Genomic DNA, 24,059 nt, shown 5'->3' on the forward strand with positions numbered 1-24,059 from the left:
TTCATACAAATACTGCTAGGTCTCTCCCACGGGTTGTACACATCGTGCTCCGAGCAAGACTCATTATATAAGGAATTAATGCATGGTATGCCATTCCTGGTATGATGCTTGCTAACACCTGCAGAAACCTACAGGTTTCTACTGGATTTGGTGCTGATCTGGGATGAATTCCGGGTTGACACGCCTACAATTCCCTTTGACTCCATCGTGTGGTCCATTCACCCCTCCAAGGTAAATACATTTGGTCCCAGTTCACTCTGGGTGGGCTCAGCACTGGCTGAACTGCTCTCCGTGAAGTTGTTTGTAAAATTCTCCTTGTCTTCAATGGGAGCAGAGTTAGTCCAGCACGAAAACTCTCTGAGCTTGTGGCAGAAGTTGAATGTTATCTTTCAGATTAGATCCTAAAAACCAAGGTCTCATCGGATGGTAGAATTACCTGGCACTTCTCATAAGAATGGAGGGTTCACCTCAATATCAGTGGCCAAATTTCCTACCCACAAACGTGACCGTCCAGAATATTGCATGCCAGCTGGCTGCACTGCTCCGCTTCAGAAGTGGCTGTCCTTTGGTGACACGTTGTAGCTGTAAAGGGAGTGATGATCTGTTCTGGAGGGGGTGGAGCGATATACATGTACAATGATGATGGTATTTTCCTTTGTGAAATAAGCAGGCTGCTTCTGCCAATAGCTCAAAGACCAAGTATCTGTGGAACCAAAAGATAATAAGGGATCTAATTCACCACTAGGATAAGCCGGTGCAAGTCCTTGGACTTGGTGGTGATGTACCAGGTTGCAGCAGAGAAAATGGCCTTGTGTGCGCTGCACAATATGTGTCATATAGACTCCAACAGGAGAGCACACCCCAAACTTCAGTCAAAACAATGCTCTCTGGAATGACACAATCCTAAATCTATAGGGCAGCTCCTCTGCTGGTGTGAGCTGACATAGCTCCAAAGTTGTGCTGAATGACACCACCTGAGGATCTAGCCCTTTCTTGTTACTTTTTGGCCTCACTGCAATAACTGAAATTGCGAAGTGTTCAGCTGTTAGGCAAAATGCCCCCTGAAATCACCAATGGATGAATAGCTTCTGGCCTGCCAATGTGTGCCCATCAGTGAGGCAGGCCAAGCATGATGGACAATGGCATTGATGTCCTGACGGATGCTTTGCCTCTTTGGGATGCTGAGGAGCAGTAAGCAGACGTGCTGGATGGTGGGGGTCTGTTGAATGTTTCTCACGTACGTTAGCAGGAGTGTAGACACAGCAAGCACAGTGCAGCGAGTGTGCCTGGGGAATCCCTCCGGAGCTAGCTGAGGCCTGGTAGGTGTGACCATGCCATTCTGGTGAACCTCAGGCAGCAGGCCAGGGGTCCGGATGTGGTTTGTACCTCAGCCTTGGCAGGAGTCCTCAGGTGTTGCTGAAGAAAGGTCCTTTGTTAACATCCTGGCTGAGAGGGGAGGGCGCCCTTCTGGGAATGGCGCCTTTCGGGGAACTCCTGAGGCGGTTAAAAGTTTATTCAGTGTAATATGTGGTGACAACCACCCCTTTATGATACACCCCCCGCATCTAGCCAGTCCTTTAAAGTACAGCAAGCCCTCTCTGAAGTGATTTGCCAAGGCAGCAGCTGCTTAGCAGACGCAGGTTTAACCAGATTAGTCTCAGAGACCTGAAAGTGGCCTCTGGCAGCAGGGAATGCCTGTCATAGCCTCCACTCTGCATTAGGAGGAGGGTTGTTTTGGGGCAGGGAGAGTCTTGCTCCAGCTGGGAGGCTTCCCAGACCAGGACTGAAATGGATGGGAAAGTCTCTAAACCAACAAACAAGAAAGGAAGGAGGATCCAGTTATATTGGCGTTACTTTGATGTAGGCAGTGGAGAGGAGTGGGGCTCTAGCTGCCTGTGGCTCTCAACCAGCCCCTTTCACCTACACAGGAGCTACGGAATGGGAGTTCCTGAGGCACTGAGAAAGGGGTCGAGTGGACATTTCAGTGTGAGCAGCAGGCACAGACTGGCACTCCCTGCTCAGTCTAGTAGTGCCACTACCTGGTTTCCCTGGGTAGCAGTTCCATCTCGCTCCTTCAGCCACATAGCTGTCTCACTGCAACTTGTCCCATGTTCCCCTTCTCCCCAGCACCCACTGAACCATCCCGGTCAGCACTAGGTCAAATCCCCCAGCAGCCATTGTGGGGTCCTTTTCCCCACAGCCTGGCTCTTGGGGTCGTAGACTGTCCTAGGTGCACAATTGTCATTGTCACCTTGTCCAGTCACTGGTGGTGAGCTGCTGGCCAGTCCTTCCAAATGGACAGCAGAGGTCAGTGCCGGCCACCAGCCCAGACAAATAACCAGGGATGCTGCAGAACAGCACAAATGCCCTGGCTCCCTTCAGCCCCTGAGCAGAGCAGTGAAAAGCCAGAGCCTGCTGTAGCATGGGCAAGAATTAAGAGCCATTAACTTGTTGGCTCCATGTTGCCCACCGAGCATTGTGGTATCTCCTCATTGCACAGATTAAAGAGTTAATCACCCTAATTAAACTATCTGCTATTCTGCAAATAGGGCCTGCTCTGAACCTATAAAGTCAATGGAAAGGTTTTCACTGATTGCAATGGGCTTTAGACTAGACCAATAGTCTAGTTCAGTGAAACTCTTTAAGACGGGAACCTTTCCAGGTGAGCAGTACAGGAACCTTCAGTTGATGCAGGAGGATAGTCTGGGATCTGTCTAAAGCCAGTCTGTGTCTCCCTGCAGAATCGTGTCCTTCCCGAGAAACCTCATTAATGAAAGTGACACACGGAAGGGGTTGGCAGCTGCTTTCCGAATGTGGAGCAACGTTTCACCATTCAACTTCAAGGAGGTGCCACCCAACTTGTCTAGTGACCTGGAAATAGGTAGGTCTGCAAGGACCCTGAGGTCCTGCGCTAAAGAGAGTGGGCTCTGGCACTAGGGGATGTTCTGTCTCCAAAAGGGGGTCTGTGTTCCTTGGAGCATTTGGTTGCAGAACTTTTGGGGTGAGACCCGGAGTCCTGCAACTGGAATGCTCCTCCCCACAGCACAGGCTGGACCACACCCTCTGGCTGGTATTGGTGATGCAGCCCCAGACCTTCGGTGCACCTGCCTTCCCTCTGGGAGGAATCTAACTCAGTGTATTCGGCAAGAGAAGGGGCTATAGTATTTATCACTTCCCTAGCGCCTGCTATCCAGGGAGCTCAGAGAGTGAAACCTCCCAACACCCCTGTGAAGCAGGATTATTCCCATTTCAGAAATGCGGAAACTGAAGTGCAGAGGAGTGAAGTGACTCACCCAGAGTCACAGTGAGTCTGTGGCAGACCCCAGAATAGAGCACAGTTCTCCTGGATCCTAGACCGGTATGCTGACTGGTAGCCATGATGCCTCCTGGTATTTTATTTATAGAGAAATCCTAATAGCACTCCACATGCCCCAGGAGGAAGAACACCTCAGCAGTATTCTCCCTACTGTTCAGCCTGCTTCCTCTTCCTCATGCAGAGCAAGGTCTACCTGTATATTTATATCACACTCATCCCCATGGTATCTGAGCTGCTCTTACAGATACAAACACACTAACTGAAGAGGAAGTTCAATACAGCTTCTCCTTCTCTGGGCTAGCAGTGGTGCCTAGTGGACAGAACACTGGACTGGGACTCAGGTGACCTGGGCTCTATTCCCAGCTCTCCCATTGGCCTGCTGGTGTCCTGGGGCAAGTCACTTCACTTCTCTGTGCCTCAGGTTTGCCATCTGTGAAATGGGGATAATGATACCTCCTTTGTAAAGTGTCTTGAGATTGCCAGATGAAAACTACTGTACAAAAGCTAGCTATTATTATTCTCTCTCCCCACCCTGCTAGCTCTCCAGGTACTCCAGACCATTCTTTAAATCCGATTAGTTACTCCTTAACTCTGGTTCCTTTCTCACCATCCACTGTGCAATCCCTTGCAAAACCAGGCCTCAGCTTCAACCTCAAGGATTCGGCTGCACATTGGTGGGTTGCTTCAGCTCCCGCTTCCTTGTTTATCTCCACAGATCTTACTGAGCCATTTCCCTTCTCAGCTGCTATGCAGGTTCACTGGGTGCCTTTCTGAAGCTCTCAGCCCTGGGCAATCACAATGCAGTTTTTAATCCTGGATCATCTGGTTAGTTTCACATTCTAGATGTAAATTCCTTTAAGGATTTATGGCCTATGGGAGACATGATAATTCCTTCCTGTGCAGACTGCGGTGTCTTCAGGATTTCCAGCAAAGTTTCCATTGTTTTGCAACATGTTTCTCGCTCTGCTATTGTGTGACACCACCTGAAAGCAGATGATCCACCTCCCCAGGGGCCTTGCCTAACAGAGCGAAATGCTGCCACGTAGGAGCTCCACAGAGCCCTATTCCAGCAGGCACCTATTAGGAACTGCATGATATGTAACTAGAGCGCAGGCCTGAGAGCCAGGTTCTGCGCAGTGGCCTGGAGCAAGTCACTTAACCTCTTCATGTCTGTGTTAAATCCAGATTTAAAATGGGGACAACACTTATCTGCCTCCCAGAGGCATTTGTAAAGAGCTTTGGATGGACATTCGTTGCAGGCAAGTGGTTATAACTAAATAACCCTTTATAAGTAGCAGCAGATCAGCAAAGGAGTTCAAATTATGGCCTGGGCACTATTGTAAAGACTTGGTCCCAGCCCGAGGATCTTTGTATGGCTTTAGATGATCATACCTCGCCCTTCTAGGCATAGGCACTGACTCCATGGGTGCTGCGGGGCTCGAGCACCCAAGAGGAAAAATTGGTGGTTGCTCTGCACCCACCGGCAGCTCCCCCCCCACCCCCCGCTTGCCTCTGCCTCCTCCCGAGAGCTCCCCCGTGTCCTGCCTCTCCCCCTGGCTCCCAGCGCTTGCGCCACGAAACAGCTGTTTCACGTGGCAAGTGGTGGGAGGGAGGGGGGAGTAAGGGGAACGCAGCGTGCTCAGGGAGGGAGGCAGGGCTGGGGAGGGGGTCCAATGGGGCAGAGACGGGGGCGGGGGGGGGCACGAGCACCCACTAGCACCAGGAGAAGTTGGTGCCTGTGCTTCTAGTGTGTATTTCATCTCTAGATCTCAAAGCTCTTCACAAAGTTTCCCCAGTTTACAGATGGGGAAACTGAGGTGCAGCGAAGCGAGTTGTTGATCCACCCAGCAGGCCAGTGACAGAGCCGGGAGTAGAACCCAGATTTCCTGAGTATCAGTCCAGTGCCCTAAACGCTAGGCCACCCTTATAGCAGAGTCTCCATCAGCTGTCAGTAGTAGCAGAATTGATAGTCTCCTCCCAGACCTCTAGGCGGTAGCTAGAGAGCCCATTGCAGACATGGGAGGGCTCACTCCTGGGAAAACATGGAAAGATTCTGACACTGCCTCAATCACTAAACTAATTTCCCTGTGGGAAACCTGGATTAAGCAGAGGCTACAGGCTTGTATGCCAGACTGGTGCGTGTAGTAGCCCTGTACAAGACACACACAGAGAAAGGCATTTACAGTTGCAAAGAAAAACCAAAATAATCCAAGCTGCATTAGATGACTTAGAGTAAAAATTCATATAGCTTCTTGTAGGAGTGCAGAAAGCAGTTGTTGACCAGAATGTGTGAGTGGGTAGAGATCGGGCGCACTGGGATAGGGGAAGTGGTTTCACGTGACGGGAGGTGGGCATGCTGGGCTGTGGTTGCTGGTGTCCATACAGTGCTTAGGCTTAGCATTTGATGGATTGGGTCACTGCCTCCTCTTCAGTGCCCTGATTAAAGAAGTAGGAGTTTCCACTTGGTGTTGAAACAGGAGCTCCTCTCTGAAGGGAAGCTTAACTTGTGTCCTTTGGAGACCACCCTGAATCCAATATCAGCCCAAACACTTCAGAGTTGGACCTGGTTTGTATTATTCAACCCTCATTTCTAACTATCTCTTTAAGTTCGGTTTTCCTTCTGTGCATCTGTAGGATGGAAAACTTACATGTTAGAATATGTCCCTGAGACTCTTGTTCATTCAGTCCATGCATGTATGAAGTATACTGACTAGTCTCACTCTATGTATTCTCTTTCACAGGCTTCTATTCCATAAACCACACTGATTGCCTGGAGTCACTCATCCATCATTGTTTCGATGGGACAACAGGGGAGCTCGCCCATGCTTTCTTCCCCAAAAATGGGGAAATCCATTTTGATGACCATGAATATTGGATATTGGGAAACACCCGGTTCAGCTGGAAAAAGGGTATGTAACTTGTCTCCAAGGGGATCTACATCTCCCAACAGACTGATTGCATCTTTCCACAATGATGTTGCTCACTTTTCTCAAAATCCTGAAAGGTTCACAAGACACAAATGCCAATGGAGTAGGTTGTTGTTAGGGAGGGACCCATGTTGCAAAGTCTGGTTCCAGACTGAAACTTCCCCAGCACTCAGAGGGATTTTGAACCTATTTTTACTTGTTATGGAGGCACAGTATCAGTGTCATAATTAAGTCTGCAGGAGCCATTATTTTCTAGATAGATATTACCTTTGATGGACCAACCTGGCGCATGCTACTGACCTATAAAAGATGTTTCACCCCATCAGTTCAAGCCTTTAGAAGATGTTTCCAACCATGATCCATTTTTTTCAGTGTATGTGGAAGGGGGTGATGAACCTGCAGCTAGCTAGATTGCTTTGATATCCATTGTCCCTGCAGAAGGAGAGGCATTACTGACTTCATGAGACTGTGATGGAATGGAATGTATAAGTTTATCAGGGGTTCACTGCTGTAGGGGCCAATATCTACCCACCTTCCTCACGCAAAGTCTCAGCAGCTTGAATAGAACTGCTTGTGTAAGGCGAGCAAGATTTGGCCTTAGGTCTTTATTTAGGTGCAGATTTTCTCACTGTTTGTTCAATACTGGGAGAGACAAAAGGAAAGTTTGGTGTGATTTTTGTGGCTGTTGGTATTGCTGTCGTGTGACTGAACTCCAGCCAAGGAATATTCTCGTTTTGGTGGCTGTTCCAGCTCTTTCTGAGTAATTCAGTGGGCTCCAACCACATTACAAATAATCAGGACTGGCTTCAGTCCAAGCAGCTGTGCTATCTCTGGGGAGGGCCACGTTATGTTACTTAGATTTCTTGGCATGGTTGTTCACATTTTTTTTGTCCTCTGTAACCAGCTTTCCTGCATACATGGTCATTTTCAAGCTTGTGGGCACCTAAAGTTATCTTGGTTATTTTTTTTTTTTTAAACAATGTCTAAAGTAACATTAAATTGCAAGCAGATGGTCCCTGACCAGTCAGCAAGCTCATTTCATAAGGCAAATGTTATATTTCTTTGAAGTTAAGTTTTTTGTTTACCAAAAAAGCAGGGTAGGAGAAGCTTTAGAAATGTATCCTGTGTGTTCCTGTTTTTTATCATTTTAGCAGAAGGTCTTTTATCTCTTTTGTGTGTGTGTGTGTGAGAACACGTGTTCTGTAAGTGTAAGTAATATTACGTATATGACACATCTGTGCATGTGTATGTATGCTAAGATGTTTTTAAGTGACTGGTGATTCTGGGTTTCCAACCTGAGACCTCTTAGAGGGACTTGACTTTTCAGAGAGCCATGCTCTATTCTTCCTGACAATCAGGGTCATTATAGTACTTCCGATTAGGCAACCAAAATCTCTAGTTGCTTTCAAAAATATTGACATTTTATTTATACACCACACTATTTTCAATTCACAAAAAAGATCATAACATGACCAAACAGTTGACATGTAAGTGAAATACTGGGAACACCAAGGATGGAGAGGAATTACTTATGGCTTGTCTCTATGGGGACACTTGGGAAAGTCAGGGTATGTCTGCACTACAGAGACTACACTGGCATAGCCCCATAGTGTAGACACAGCCTACGCTGACAGAAGGGGTTTTTCTGTCGGTGTAGGTACACAATCTCCCTGAACAAAAAACTTGAACTTTTAGGTCACCATAGCTACAGCTATAAGGCATATGAAAAATTCAGAGCCCTGACCAAGGTAACTATGCCAATTTAGCTGCATCTACACTGGGGGTTCTTTGATGGAAGAATGCTTTTGTTGATGTAGCTACTGTCAGTCAGGGCGGCGGTGTTCCTATACTGATGGAATAACCCCATCCATCAGTATGGGCTGTCTCTGCACTTTGGGGTTATGCCAGCATAGCTATAGTTGATAGTCTCCATAGTGTAGATGTACTCAATGTCAGCTGTGTCAATGAAAGCCTTACTTCATTGTCATAGCTGTGTCTACACCTGGTGGTTACATCGCCAAGGGGTGTGTGGCTTTTTCACACCCCTGACCAATGTAGCTATGCCAATATAACTCTTCAGGGTAGACCAGGCCTTAATTTGAATTAGCTTCTCAAGTAGATTAGTTAAATCATATTAAAACCCTGTATGTATGCTCTCATTCAGAATTAAAGCAACCTTAGTTTGGTTTAGTTTAATTCACTTTGAAATTAAAGCCGCTTTAATTCGGAATGTGTGTGTTTCCACACGGATTTAATTGGTTTAACTAATCCACTTTAAATGTACAGCATTTTAGTTAATTCAGATTAATTTTTCCCAGTGTAGATGAGCCCTTAGATAGAAGTAATGGGATACAATTAAGAGAGGGAAAATTTAGGTTTGCTATCAAGGAAAATATCCTGCTGGTGAGAGTTACTGGGCTAGAATAATCTCCAATGGGAAGTAGTGGAAGCACTTGTAACATGTTATAGCTAAACTGGATAAAGCACTAGAAATAGTTCTGCAGTGATGGGGGAAAAGACAAGGGATGACTTGCACTTCTGTGCACAGGGCCAGCACAGACCTATACACCGTCTAATTCCCACTTAGGCCTACAGCAGGCACACAACATCAGAGTGCTTAACCAGTGTGAAATGGGAGGGTCAGATTGGCAGAAAATTGGACAGTTGTTGGACCACTTCTGAAGGTGGAAGTCAGACTGAGTGCAGCAGCAGCAGCATGAGAGTCTCCTAACTCCCTGCCAATAATAGCTCTGTTCTGGAGAGGGTAGTTCAGGCTCTGCGGTCAGCCTGGGTCTCTCTTCTGAGGCTGCCTGCCAGGGGTCAGATATGGGTAATAGTTTTTTTATGTGGACACTGGTCCAGTGGCTTACAGCTCATTACGGTCACTGTGCATCTGAATTGTTGCCTTCAGCTAAAAGATCCTGCATCCTACTGCTAAAGTAAGGTAGGAATTAAATGATGTATACGGTCTGGTGCTAGCCCTCTGCACAGGGGTGTAATTTCACCCCTAATCCCTTCCCAGCCACTGCAGAATTATTTCAAGTGCTTTTTTACATCTTCAGGACAAGGATTTTTGGATTTTGTTTGACTTTTTAATTTTAACCTGTTGCGAAGTATGTCACATGCTTACAGAGCTATAGAAAAAACAACAAACAGCTCAGACAACAGGGTTATGAAACCAGTTGGGAGAGAGAATTTCAATGATAATCCAAAATGACTTGTAACAACATTTTTTCCCTCAAAGCACAAGGAAATAGAAACTAGACCAAAACAAAACCCCAGACAAACCTTCCAGGGACTAAGGCTGTTTGTAAGGCATTTAAAGCAGGAATGTCAACGTATATTCAGAGAGAGATGGAGCGAGTGTGGTCATGTTAAAAGATTCTCTAACATTTGTATTGGGGGAGGGGAGAAAAAAACCACACAAACCCTGAGCTGAAGATTAAATGCATTCCATGGCAGTGTGATGGTGATACTAAAAATCCGATGTTCATATTTTATGGGTGTTGTCTGCTAGCCAGCAAACCATATACTTATCAACTGGTAACTTGTTTTTCTGCAAACAGCTGCTGGTACAACGTTAACCACATTTGGGTTTGCAGTAGTTACAGTGGGTGAGTGTTTGTCGTCCCCCCTCCACCAAGAAGGTGGCAGAATCCAGAAAGATATCCGCACAAACCATGAAGCTCCCTAAAAGCTATTTAGAGGAAACAAGAGGTATCACAGTAAATTTCTTAGCCACGTCAGGAATGATGGGTACCAAGTGAGGAACAGGGTACATCTGTCAAGGGTTCAGAGCACGAGGGGAACTGAAGAGTTCAAGTTCCTAGCTGAGGGCAAGAAGAGCTGTGTGTGTCACAATTCAATTAAAATCGTCATTCCAAAGTCTCAGGGTACAAAGGGTGGTTCTGGGGCTCAGGCCTCGGCCTGGGACAGGAAGTCGGGAGACCGGAATTTTATTCCTGGCTCTGCCACAAACTCCTAGACCTGATTTCCCACTCTCGCTGGTTTGGCAGCAATGTAACCCCATTGACTTCAGTAGAGATGCTTCTGAGTTGCAGTGACTTGAATGAGAGGAGATCCAGTCCCTGTAATTGCTTGCCTTCAAAACAGCAATGATGATACTGATGTTGCTGCAAGGCTGACTTCACTAATGTTTGTAAAGCACACGGTGCTCCTCAGATGGACGATTCTTCAGAAGGGCTGCAATATCTGGGTGCACAGATGCAAATTAACATCACAATAGACAGGGATGGAAGATTCTCTCATCCACCATCGAAAAGTGCCTTGAGACACAGCCAAAAAACAAAGGTAAACCAGCATTTCCAGAGACTCCCATTTAATGCATTAAGCAAATTTGTACGATGTGCTTTTTCTCTGAGCGCTGCTCTAGTTCAACCACAAATTGACTTGATGCAGAAACTGTTGGGTGAGATTCTCTGGCCTGTCTTATGAGTAGATGATCATCATCCTTCTGTTAAAATCTATCCATCTCTGCTGCTAAGTCTCCAAGAAGTTGCAGTTCAATTCTACATCTTAGGGGGATGCTAAGGTCAGTACAACAAAAATGTAACCTGCCTTGTAGGAGTTTTATCCCCAAGTGTACGGAGAACAATCAAAACAGTGTGCTTTATACATGTGTAAATGGCTAATGGTTTCATCCTTAAATGATCATGTCCTAGTTAAGCATGATGCTGTAGGAATAACAAGGGAGAATGTTGCCAGAAACACATCGGCCTGGTCATGCTGGGGTTTTGTCCTGATTTCAGGCACAAATGTAGCAGCTCTAATGTAAATTCTTACAGGTAAAGCTGCTGTTTGCACAGTGCATGAAACCAGGGTACGAGCTGCTGGTGCAAATATCCACTGTTGATGCACCGGAGATGGAACTGGGGCAAATCCCCAGATAAAACAATTCCTGAACAAAGTCTGAAATTGCGTCCTGACTGAGCTGAATCCATTGTTATACTTTAAGGTGAGTGAACAGAACCATGCTGTGTAACTTCTGCTGCTGTTCTTTTCCTCTCCCAGGTGTTTGGCTTACAGACCTCGTACATGTAGCAGCTCATGAAATTGGACATGCCCTGGGACTCATGCACTCCCTGAACTCTAATGCCCTGATGCACATCAATGCCACTTTAACTGGGAAAAAGACCATCTCCCAGGATGACATGTGGGGGATTCACAGACTCTATGGTGAGATGAGAGGAAAGGGTTTGTTTCTTGTAGCTGTTAGTGTAAAGAGCACCAGACTAAAGGCCTGATCCTGAGCAGCACTGATTTCCTGATGCCTGTCATGGCTTCAAAATGACATTGCACTGCACAGCTGTCTACTGGCATTAAGGAATAGTGGGTCAGAGCCTCACCTAGTGTTGTAGCTCCATTGAAGTCAATGGGATCAGACCTTCAGCTGGGGCAAATTCACAGTTCCACTGAGGGTCCAGCCTAGTGCATTCACTTCATGCCTCTTGTTAATTAATGTAAACACAGGGAAGTGCACACTACTTATGTTCTCATTTAAGGCTGATTCCTACCCATAGCAGATCAAGCTCACACAATGTGATCCAATGTTGTTTTATTGCACATCACTTTCTTTCACATACAGAACTGGCACTTTGTCTCCTTTCATTTCAGGCTGCACAGACAGACTATTCGTATGTCCATCATGGACTCGGAAAGGTTTCTGTGAGACTCGTAGGAAGTTGATGAAAAAGCACTGTCCATCCAGCTGTGATTTCTGCTATGGTATCAGCTCCTCTTCCAGGGTTAAGGGTCATAAGAGTTGACAGAGGGACAATGTTAAATTGTGTGAGCTATCTGAATGTTAGTGACATAACAAGACTCTTCCAGACCAAAGGATTCAGCAATCAGTGATGCCCCTAACACCCTTGCTTTGCCTATTGCATTTCAGCCCCAGGACATGGACATAAAGACACCAGGGCATGTTGTCTAGAGTATGGAAAAGTCTGCTGTCCTGGTCAGTGTTCCTCCTCTCTGATTTAACTTTATCCCAAGACCCTGAGAGTTTGTGAACACAAGAATTGTTCCATGTGCCTTGTGCTGCTTCCCTATCAGATCCTCTTGAGGGCAAAATTCAGAGGTGAGGTATGTGGTAGCATACTTTACATGGCGAGGTGGGAAAGTTGTGAGCTAAAGTTGGTTAGTCTAACTTGCACTTGACCCCCTAGATCTAACCCATCCCTTTGGAAATCTGAAACCTGGTAATTGCTTTGTTAAACAAATTTCAGGCTATTCCCCCCATCTTATCAGAGAGGAAAAAGTATGTCATTAACTGCACAGTTACTACACCTTGGCTTTGAAGAATGCAAGCCGATAGTTAGTGCTGAATTGCAGATTAGGTGTCATTTGTTAATCGTGCCTGCTACAATGCAGTAGGAACATATTTGTGAGCCTGGACTAAAGGAAAGAGGGCACTTGGGTTGTGTACCTCTATTCAGACTAATAACGAGTATGTCTTAGAACAGCATTTCAATGACAGTGATTATACTTTATGTAAACTGTTTCCCTGCACAGATTCTCATGTGAATCCAGGACCTAGGATAAACCTTCCTCTTCCCCCCTACCCCCCCCCCCCCCACCGAAAAATCAGCAAATATCATGAGACTTGCGCTAAAATCACAAGTGTTGGCAAGGCTGTGGTGATAGAAAAAAGTCCACCAATGTCATCTTGTGCTGTGTAAATGCACTGAGAGGATGTTATTTGTCTATGGAAATTATGATAAAGTAATGCCTTTCCAATACTTGCTTATTTAGGAGGAAGCTTTGAAGAACTACTATACAGAAAAGGAAATCTAAAAGGCAGTGTGGTTCCTCAAAAATACTGTTATCTTCAGCAATGCTTTCCAATGGCATAAACTGACTTAGCTATTTTTTTTCCCTCCTTCTGGTGGACAGAATTCCCTTTTCCAACAGTAGCGCCAACTCTTCCTCCACTCAGGACGAAAACCAAGATTGTTCCTGAAGGCAGGAATGTCACCTTTCGCTGTGGACAGAAGATTATTCATAAAAAAGGCAAAGTTTAGTAAGTGCTCTTCCCCCATTCCAATCATTTGGGACACGCTGCATTTTACAGACAAAAACAATATCAGACATCCAGAAAAAATGCTCTGAGATGGGTTTTTCTTTGAATTAGTAGTGATTTCACTGGAGTAAACAGTGTTCAGAACACTTTTCCTTATGGAAGTGACACTACAAAGTAGCAGTTTAGTCTGAGACCCATGGATTTAAGGCTTCTCTTTGTAATTTTAATGGCTATAACGTATCATTTATTATTTGCATTGCGGTAGTATTTAGGAGCCCCTGTCACAGAGTGAGATGATGCTGCACAGAACAAAAACACATGTTTTACACTTAAATTGTGAGGGACTAAGAGAACAGGTAGAGGAGCACAACAAACAATGTACAATTTAACCCACCAGGGAATGCTAGAGCCCCTCCTCTCAGTATGGATGGGATGCTTTACTGAATGCAACAGTTATTCTGGGTTCTTTAAAAAATTTAAAACCAATAATACCTGACACTATCAGATAGAATGTCTCTCTTTCACTTAAATAGTAGGAACAATAACTCTAACCCCTAGGGAAATTTTCTGGTCTATGTTATATTAGAGGTTAGAGTAGATCATCACAGTGGTCTGTTCTGGCCTTAAATTGATGAATCTATAAAATTAATACTACTTTCAACCTATTGTGGCAAGTAACAAAGATTAGAAGGGGAAAAAAATCCTTATTTTTCACTTGGATACAATGTGCATGACAGGGCTGTCTCTAGTCATTTTCACTGTCTCCCTGGGTCTTTCACAGGACAGAGCGTGAGAATTGTTTTTTAAATATGATAAAATCACAAATACTGCCAGTAGGACTCAAATGGGGTCCTACTAATAACTCATTTTTAAAATTTTCAAATGTATTTAAAGATGCAGATAAACTGCGAAGTGCCTAACTCCCACTGATTTCAATGGGAATAGAGTACCTAACCTGCTTGGATGTTTTGAGAAGGTCAGTGGCACCTAACTACCTTTGTGGGTCTGGGTCTGGCCCTAATGAACTTATGAAAATAGAATTTAGGGGCTTAAGTGATTTAGATCCAGATCTTCAAAAGGTATTTAGCTGCCTGATTCCTAGGGATTTTGATGGGAGTTAGGCATGTCTGAAATTGCCACTAGAAGAAACCTAAGTCCCTAGGGAGGTAGAAGCTTTTGAAGTTTAATCTACATTTCAAATTGGTCTTGTCTGTGCTATGATACAACCCCAATACAAATTATTATTATTGACAAGCCCCTTCAATGCACTTTGATCTATGCTGTGTGTTTAACTTTCACTATTTTCCTTATGACAGCTGGTATAAAGATAAGGAGCTTCTGGAATACTCATATCCAGGTTACTTAGCCTTAAATGATGACCACATGAGCATTATTGCCAATGCAATTAACGAAGGAACCTATACCTGCATTGTGAAGAAAAAGCAAAGAATCCTGACTACCTATTCCTGGAGGATTAGGGTTAGACATTAACAAGGGTCTTGAATGAGGACATCAGTTATGGCTAGTTAAGTTTCAGACAAAAATCCCATCCTCTTCCGCATTTTATGTTTAACCTCCAGCAGAGCAACCCAGCATAGAACTCAGCTGCTACCAGGGGAGGGGCAAGAAAGTTGGACACTGGAGAAATTTTTCCAACGATCAAGAGTTTACTATCAAGCACATGCTGCTGCAAAAGAGGGGAAAAAAATCTTGAAGCCAAGATGACCCAGGTAATTGTAGATCATTTAAAAACTAACCAATCCATTGTATTAATGGAACCTGGATTTAGAATAAAAATGGGTCACCAGCTTGATGTTGCAATAGCTTTGGCTATATACTGGAAACAAAAGGACTGGTTAATGTTCCAGGGTTTGTCATGCTGTCAAGCATTTCTTTGTACTTTAACTTTCTAAAATGCCAATATATGGCAGAGGGGCTTGAAACAAAAGACTAATCCCTGGCTGTATTCTACATGGATGCTGTTATTTGAGCACTGAAGGAATGGGGGAGGTTTAACTCTAGAATGAGCTTTTTCCAGGGAAAATTTCTCTAATTCCAAATGTTACATAACTAAAATAGCCAGGGAATGCGTCTTCCCCCGTAAATGTTTCTGTGATTTGTATTTATCACAATGTGTTGTTTACCTCTGTCTGTAGCTTCCAAGCCTGCATCAGATGTCATTCTTAGATAACAAGTTACCAATAAATCACTAAAATAACTATGGAAGTGCTTTTGTTTCTTGGATCAATTAAACATCTGATGGATAATGGGACAACCCCACATCAGACAGCAACAGGGCATTGCTGTTTCTAGACAAAAACTATTACTTGGTTTTAATGCATACAATCATTGCTGATTATATATTATTCATCTCCTGTAAGTTCTATAGGTCAACTAGAGGACAGAGCCTTAGCTCCACTGCAGTCAAGTTTACAGTGACTAAGTTGCTTTACATCAGTTTAGGGTATGGCTCAAAGTAGGCCCTGTTCATCTTTCTACCACATTCCTTCCCCCCACCAAGACATAGGAACTATTTCTTATACTACTGCACTACCATTTACAGCTGGCTTAGAATAGAGTGTTCTCTGCCTGCAAACTACCTTCTTTCAGAGGGCTTTTCCCTCTCTCCGCTCATGGAGTCTGCTGCCAATGACTGGGTAGTCCCTGCAACAAGTTTGTCCTGTTTTAAGTGACTCAAGAACTAGGCTTTCCACCACTGCCCTTAACTGTTCTACAGTCAAATAGACCTTACCCTTCAGGTGTCTTTTCTGTGCTCAAATTCTAAAGTGTGAATCTCCTTCCATCATTATTTTTGCTCTAAGAATTTGATGGTCAGGTAAAGGCCACCAATAATATTATGGAAGTGCTGAAAACTCCTGTGTCTTTAAGAGGAGTTCCCCTTTTCTCACCCACCACCGGTTTTTTATCTAGGGCTACATAGATAGCTTCTGATGTACCATTTCTGACTATTCAGCCCAGAAGCTCACATTTGCTTTCTCTGCTGCCATACTTCATTGCCAGCTACTATCCTGGCTGTTGTCTATCACCATGTGGACATTGCTGCTTTCCTAGAAGTTTCCCATTGACCATACATTTCCAAACTCATTTTAAAATAGTTCTAACACCCATCATATTTATTGCCATGCCCTCATTGATGTTTGTAGTTGCCAAATGTAAAATATTCACATTTAACTAATGTGGAGTTTTACCCCTTTCTTGTAGGTAACAAAGATGGCAAATAAACCTACATCTAACACTAATCCCTGGCTCTGATGCATTTTCTTGCCATAAACTCTAAGAACGACTGTCCTGGCAGTTATATATCAGACCATGCTTGCGTGCATTTCAGGAAAGACAACACTATTAATTCAAAGGCTGGATGATAATCTAGTGAAGTTCAGCAGTTAAACATGGGGCAAGCAATAGGACAGGTGTGCGTGTTGAAAGATGTTTGCGCTAGACAGATAGGTACAATTGTAAACTGCCCTGTGGACAACTTATTTTGGAGTTGAGTTTAAACCCTTTCCAAAGTGACATGTACTAAACTATGAGAAGCTGATCTTATTCCAGAAAAAGTGTGTCCACAGAGGGATGTATAATCTCACTTTAAATCCACACCTTATAACAGTATAGCTAACTCTAGGAATACCTTTCTAATTCCACATCTCCCACCACTTGCACCTGTGATGTGTCACTGCCTCATTGTGCCCAAGTATATCACAGGGCCAATTTCCCCCCAGCTGCTGAGAGACTCAGTAACTGGCTCAGACAATTTTTTTTAACATCCCCTATTCAGTTTAAGCATGGTGGAGCACAGGGAAATCATCATGCTTTATGATAAGGTTTTTTGTTTATTTACTCCCATTAACTGCTGCTGTAACTATGGTTCTTTCTAAAATTTCACGATTCATTTAACAACTACATGTGATGTTATGTCAATAAAATAGGCATCTTAAAGCTGCAGCAAACTCAAATTACAGAACCAGCTTTGTTCCATCAGTGTTACAACCAAAATGTTCTCAGGTTACTTACAGTGCTGTGGGGTTAAAGTGAACTTCCATCTACCCAGCCAGAGACAAAAGATCTGAGGAGGGAAAAGGAAAAACAATACGTGTTTCTTTTTAGGGTCTGGGGGGTCAGTTTACAGCTAAATCTCACTTTCTGAGACTGCAGAGGCCCTACTGCATCAAATGTTTTGCTAAAAGTCCCTGCCTTGTCTCATGTTTGGGATTAATTGTAGCTCTTAGTTTCTCTTCCACCCATCACAGCATGGATTTCAATCTCTCTATGCCCCAGCTCCCCATCTGTAATAGGTGGATAACATTTCCCCTGCCTAAGAGGGTTGTAAATTTATTAATGTATGTGAGCTGCTCTGATAGTGTGTTACAGAAAGCCTATCAATAGAAACTCATGACACCCCTCCAGCCTTGCTTGTGGGCTGAGATCTGCTAACAGAGACCCCTGCTCCCAATGACATTTCACAGGGATTCTGAGAGAGTGGATCCTGAAGGAGTAACAGCTGTGTGGTTTTGTTGTGGAGGGATGAGTATTTTGTTTATAGGCTTCCTGTAGAGCTAAAGTCTTCTGCTCAGATGGATGGTGGAGGAGGGAATACAGGAAGTGGCTTGCTTAGCAAAGGAGAGGATCTGCAAACCATCCAGCCCTGCCCTACTATCTAGATGCCATTCATACACCAGCTTTAACTAACCATGATGATTTCTCGAAGGGTAGAACAGGACTATGACAACAAACCTACTACATTTCTAGTCTTAGAATCATAGACTATCAGGGTTGGAAGGGACCTCAGGAGGTCATCTAGTCCAACCCCCTGCTGAAAGCAGGACCAATCTCCAGTTTTTGCCCCAGAAGCCTATATGGCCCCCTCAAGGATTGAACTCACAACCCTGGGTTTAGCAGGCCAATGCTCAAACCACTGAGCTATAGTCATTGATAGAATCTTTCTGGAAAAGCAAGATAAACACAAGCAAGCAAAACAAATTTAGAAATATTTCAGGCCTTCAAAGAGCAAACAAGTGCCAATCCAATTTTCCCCACAGTACAGGAAAATCAGATATTTAAAAGCCTTGTATTCCCATTCCTATCACCCAACTTTGATACTAAAAACACTTCACCATGGTGGAATTATAGTTAAATTTCACCTCTGCTGTTATAACATTTGATTACTCTATCCTCAAAGCGAACTTAGTTAACAACATTGCAAAATGTGCAGGCATTACAAAAGTCCTTCTATTTCTGCTCATGCTCAGAGTAGAATCTGCACATTGGCCTGTGTTGAAAACTTATGGAAACACAACACCAGACTGAATTCAAATGCTTGAAAAGAGTGGTTCTGAACAAACTGTTTTCAAAGTATTTTCTCATCATAGTTCAGTTTTACAGAGCTTAAGATTTAAAAACAAAATTTACCCACCTTAAAGGCTCAGCTTTAATATGGAAAACACTTGGCCAGTCACACCCAAAATGTATATGTAGGGCCTATAAAAAAAAAAAAAATCAGAGTTACAGCTGGGAAAACATGATTAGCATTTCACTGTTATTTCTATTTATTAGTACAAAATGGATTAACATAGGACTTGATTTTATCAAATTAATTTAGCTACTTTCTGAGGGTAGGGGAATAGAAAATAATCTTTTTTGTATGGACATGTTAAGCTAGGATCATACACAGTAAGCACTCCATATGGAAAAACAGACATTTTTGAATTAAAAGATTATGTGTTTTCTTTGCTTGTTTCATTAACCTGAGGCAGACCAACTGGAATGCTGCTCCACAGAGGCAAGTAGCAATATTCCCTTCCCCTGGAACATCTGGAATCACACACTTTTCAAAACCAGACAAAATTCCCATCTTAATTCAGCTAAGTTTGTTTTACTAAAAAATCTTTGTCTATAAATAATCCTCTCTTGCTGGGAATCAGACTTTTCTATGTGCAACGTCCATTGGTGGCTTATAGCCGCTGTTGCCAAGGGAACAATACAAAAGTTATGATGCGCAAAGTTTACAGTGGCATTTGACACACAATATAAAGTCACATTTTTAATCCTTTATCAGCTAGTGTGCAGGTCACTGCCAGATGTTCTCCTGCTCTGCAGTCTGAGAGATGTAGTATGGAGTCTGCTTTTCCATACATTAACAACTGCCACATACTCACAATACAGTGTGATCTTGCCAAAATTTTTAGTCTTGTTACCTGTCTGCTTTTGAAATTTCAAATTAGAAAATTAGGCCTAAGAGAAAATATTTGATACTTCTATTTTCGTCCAAGAATATTTTACTTTTAAAATTTACGACAATCTGTATATATAAAAATCCTGTTTCTAAGGCTCTGATCCAGCAAAGCACTTATTATGCTTAACTTTAAGCACATGAATAGTTGCACTGAAATAAATGGGACTACTCATATCATTCAAATTAAGCACTTTACTGGATTGGAGCCTAATTCTAATTGCATGAATGTCCAGCTTTTTATAGTATTCCTTTCTGACATCTCCGCTGAAAAGGACAGTTCAGTTATAAATTAGAAACACAAAAGAGTACAACATTTCAGGACAATTCCTATGGAAGGCTAGTCTATGTAGGTGTTGGAAGGTAGCACTGTAAATTCAGTACACCTACCTTTTCTTTTGGGGAAAAAAGGGGAGACATTAACAAGACTACCTATAGAAAATAATGATTTAAATCTTTTTGATTTATAAAAAGAATATTGCAGTTCTTGGTCTGCACCACAGCCATTGTGAATATATACATACAGTAGGTCAATCCATCAGAAACCACTTGGGGCTCTCAGAAAAGGTCAGTAAGTATTAAGCGCAGCACAACATGGCGCTCTCCAAGGCACAGAATAGGGGAGACACATCAGAAATGCCTTTAGGATTTCTTGCTCAAATAAGCAACTGAATTCAAACAGATGATAATCTTTACAAAAGAGCTTTTCTACCTGTGCTGACAATATGCTTCAATTTGTGTAAGCACAAATGGGGATGATGGAGAGAGAAAAATCTCTCTAAGTTTCCTCTCTAGAAGATATAGTGCCACCACCATCCAAGTCTGGTGCAGGTGAAGAAAATGAAATCCTTCACACTGTTAAACAATTAAAAATGGATTTTAATTCTACAAATTTACAAGCAAAAAAATTAAAAAAAAAAACCAAAAAAACAGTTCCGAGATTGTACTTCAAGTTTTCCTTTTTGAATTATTGTAATGATCCTTGGCTTTTCGGATTAATTCATTCCAGTCCCCTGAATGAAATGCAGCAGTTATATTCCACACCCAGCAAGATGACATCTGGTTATTTCTGTGTAAAATACAGAGTCTTCCTGATGCGAAGAACAAAACTGGAGCACTTTGAAATCCATTCATCAACAGCATGGTTGAAGTCAAAGCTCTGTCTTTTTCCCCTCCTCATATTAAGTTTAAAACTTGAGGCTGAAGCCAGGTCCTGCTGCAGATGCTCCTTGATTTGTGGTAGTCAGATGAAAACCTGTATCTTTCAGATCATCGTCACCCTGTGAAAATGAATGTATAATTCATGTGTTTATAAGTAAGAAATGTATGTCTCACTGTTCTAACACTACAATAAAAGCAAAGTGAACAATATTTATAAGATACAGGAAATACCATGTTAAATTTAATGGCCTCACCATTGAGCTCTAAGTGGAGTTTTATTCATGTTATTTAATCAACACCCCAGGGCTATATTTCCAAAAGGACTTCATTATAATTTCCTATTTTGGATGCTTGTTTTTGAGTGCCTTTATCTCTGAGCATGCAAAAACTATTGTGACTGCACGATCTGCATTGGTAAATCAGCATATTAGCCAACTGATCAAATACAGTTTGGGCACATCTGCCATTTGAGATTTTACACCCTCAAAATTATGGACATAGAAACTTACGTCAGTCTGTTCACAGGTGATCAAAAGTAGCTTGAGCACAACCAATAAAATGTATTGTCTAACATATGCTGGACTTGGGAAGGGAGAGAAGAAAGCTCTGAATGAGGAGTCTGAAGAGTACAATGAGATTTTGCAGCAGATTCAAATGGGTATGGCTTCTCAAGTCAAGCTTAGCACATAGGAAGCCCAGAAAACGGAAAAGGTATGAGCCTCACTTTTCTGGACTATTCCCCTGGCCCCAATATTGGAGGAAGCAGGGCAGCTTCCCCTTCTGCACAGTGGTGCCTGCAATGTACCAGGCATGGGACTTCAGTCTTCATCCATGATCAAAATGCCACCACACTTGCCACATTCACTTTTTAAGAACAATGAACTTGCTAGTAAGTCTAATGATTTCAAACCCAATAAGGTGATACAGTCCAGTCTATCAGTTTTCACAACAATAGCACCAGGAGACCCAAGAAGGGACAGTAGGAGATTCTATGCTGGATTACCTCAAAATCTGGCTCTTTACCAATTTGGGAAACTTACCAATTGACTATACCCAAGTCCTCCCTCTGGAGGTCGTGGGCTTGTGCCGCGCTTAACTCTTTGTTGTTCACTTTTTGCTGGCCATGTTGGAAACATGGATGGGTCAATAGGAAGGGGAGTCTCTCGGAAATACTCATGCTTCAAACCATCTTCAGCAGTGATTCTTCTGCCTGGATAGTATGTCAAGAACCTGAAAATTATTCAAAGGGATGGAGTGGGACGGGGTTTAAAAAAAAAAAAAGCAGAGAAAAGGGGAAAAATTAGCTCAAAGGGGAAAAAAATATGCAGATATCCAGTTTAAGATATTCCCATTTTCTGAAAAAGGATTATTTTTAAAAGTAAATAAAAACTGGAACTTTACATTAAATTATTTTTCAGGGGTACCAACATCATACACACTCAGCACCACTAAAGTAAAAAATAACCCTTTTTGAAGATACATTTGTTGAGTTGCAGAGCATCAGGAAAAGCATCTGGATGAATGAGTAGTCAGATATAGCTTAGAAAGGATCTAAAGTGGTTCAATTAACACAATTTTATATGTTGCTTCACTCTGTAGTAAGGATGAGTCTTACACAATTCTGTAATATAACCTGACTAGTCAATTTGTGGTCAACTATTTCAAGCACTTAACAGTACAAAAGGTTTGTCTCTATTGTGCCATATACCAAGCTTAGCAGAATATGACCATCATACTGCAAACATTTGGAGCGAGAGAGAGAGAGAGATTGGTCCCTCTGACTTCAATAATATGTGTAAAGTTTAGCTTGTGCAGGACCAGGGCCTACATACATGCATCCTGCACTAACGATCTCTTCTAAGAGACAAACCCATCTTAACCTAAGTAATTGTGAGTTATACAGCACTGTACTGACAACCATCTTTACTAGGACAGACTTTGGCAGGTTACTTAAGGGATTCGAAGTAATATTGTTATACTCATTCCAAAGAAAAATAAGCAACAGCTGTTGGCATGTTTAGTGGCTAAACTGAGAGGACTGAAAATCCTTTTTTTACAAAAGGATGGACACAGACTTTCCATAGAACCTGGTACCTGAATCTGTCCTTTCCAGGTACATACACATGGCATGAAATCTAGGAGAACTTTTCAGGGGAAAAAACCCCTCAAACCATTGCCAGCATCCTTTAAAAAAAAAAAAAAGAGAAGAAGAAGAAGGGCAGGGAGAGACAGGGAACAGAGGATCAGGGGTCTACAGATAGAACTAATTATGAAGACAACCAGAACAGCTGATTTAACAGAATTGACAAAATACAGATGACTATTTTTCCCCCTAGCTTTCCACTTTCCTCTTATGAATTCTAAGATCTGTTTCCTTTTCCTTCCCACCCCCTGCAGTTTAACTGTAACATTATGACTTCACTGTTGATATCAATGGCCATCAGTAAGCTGCAAGAGGGAAGACTCACAGGACAGGATAATTAAATGCAATATGAATGATCTAAACTACTACTTGGAAAACAAACATTATATTTTAGGACTCCAGTCCTTGGCTCTGCCAGCACAGTGGAGTAAAAAGAGGTGTTACATGTCAGGATTCAGGTTCACTAGAGGTAGCTATGTGCAGGCCAAGAATAGAATTTAGGGAGTTGATAATTCAAGAGACTTGAGATGCATCAGTCTCACCTTCCTGAGAAATTAAATTAACCAAAAAGAAAGCCATGCCTTGATGCAGGACTGTAGAAATTGTCCATAATTATAGATCTGTAATAAATGGGTTCTTCCACTATTCCAAAAGAAATTTACACTTACTTGTTCATGAGATCAAAACCTGGATCAGAAAGGAGTGCCCCAAACCTCTTGCGTAAGTTGTTATAGGGATACTCTGTGAATGTCATCTTCTTTACAGCTGGCAGTTCATTGTACCCAGGCCAGATTTTTTCACTGGGGGTACCCAGGTCCTGCAAATCAAAATATTATCTTAGAAGAACATACACACCACAGTGCATCTTTCTTGTTCCTTCCACATATATGATTTGATAAATATCAGAACACATAAAATAAAAGCACAATCTTTAACAACATATTGACCACATGTATATGCTGAACAACAGAAGGCTCTGTTATATCTATATCAGAGCTGGGAGGGGGTGTTAATTTGCTTACTATATCCTTCTAGAGCAGAGCTGGGCTACAACAATTATCAGTGACTCCAAGAGCATCAGTTACCTTAAAAACTTTGTTAATTTGGTCAATTTCTGATTTTCCTGGAAACAGCGGTTTCTGAGTTAATAATTCTCCAAATATACAACCTACTGACCACATGTCTATTGCAGTGGAGTATTCCTGAAAATAGATAAAATGTAC

At 42.7% G+C, this 24,059-nt stretch overlaps 2 protein-coding genes across 19 annotated transcripts in view; one reads left to right on the forward strand and one right to left on the reverse strand.

Annotated features, from left to right (window-relative positions):
• The window catches only part of MMP23B (matrix metallopeptidase 23B), a 32,428-nt gene extending 16,925 nt beyond the window's left edge, over positions 1-15,503 (forward strand). For all 4 annotated transcript variants that reach the window (XM_007070183.4, XM_037881033.2, XM_037881031.2 and 1 more), the window contains 6 exons: positions 2,742-2,881; positions 6,058-6,225; positions 11,275-11,439; positions 11,878-11,988; positions 13,159-13,285; positions 14,602-15,503. In XM_007070183.4, coding sequence (XP_007070245.1) covers positions 2,742-2,881; positions 6,058-6,225; positions 11,275-11,439; positions 11,878-11,988; positions 13,159-13,285; positions 14,602-14,776 — 886 coding nt within the window. In that variant the 3' untranslated portion in view covers positions 14,777-15,503. The remainder of the gene's footprint in view (positions 1-2,741; positions 2,882-6,057; positions 6,226-11,274; positions 11,440-11,877; positions 11,989-13,158; positions 13,286-14,601) is intronic.
• A 4,890-nt stretch (positions 15,504-20,393) lies between these two features.
• Positions 20,394-24,059, reverse strand: part of LOC102930742 (cyclin-dependent kinase 11B) — a 29,060-nt gene continuing 25,394 nt past the window's right edge. For all 15 annotated transcript variants that reach the window (XM_043531508.1, XM_037881026.2, XM_037881025.2 and 12 more), the window contains 4 exons: positions 23,922-24,038; positions 23,505-23,653; positions 21,734-21,923; positions 20,394-20,812 (listed from right to left, as the gene is read on the reverse strand). In XM_043531508.1, coding sequence (XP_043387443.1) covers positions 20,720-20,812; positions 21,734-21,923; positions 23,505-23,653; positions 23,922-24,038 — 549 coding nt within the window. In that variant the 3' untranslated portion in view covers positions 20,394-20,719. The remainder of the gene's footprint in view (positions 20,813-21,733; positions 21,924-23,504; positions 23,654-23,921; positions 24,039-24,059) is intronic.

The sequence above is a fragment of the Chelonia mydas genome, chromosome 18 (genome assembly GCF_015237465.2).
Source record: "Chelonia mydas isolate rCheMyd1 chromosome 18, rCheMyd1.pri.v2, whole genome shotgun sequence".
NCBI lineage: Eukaryota > Metazoa > Chordata > Testudines > Cheloniidae > Chelonia > Chelonia mydas.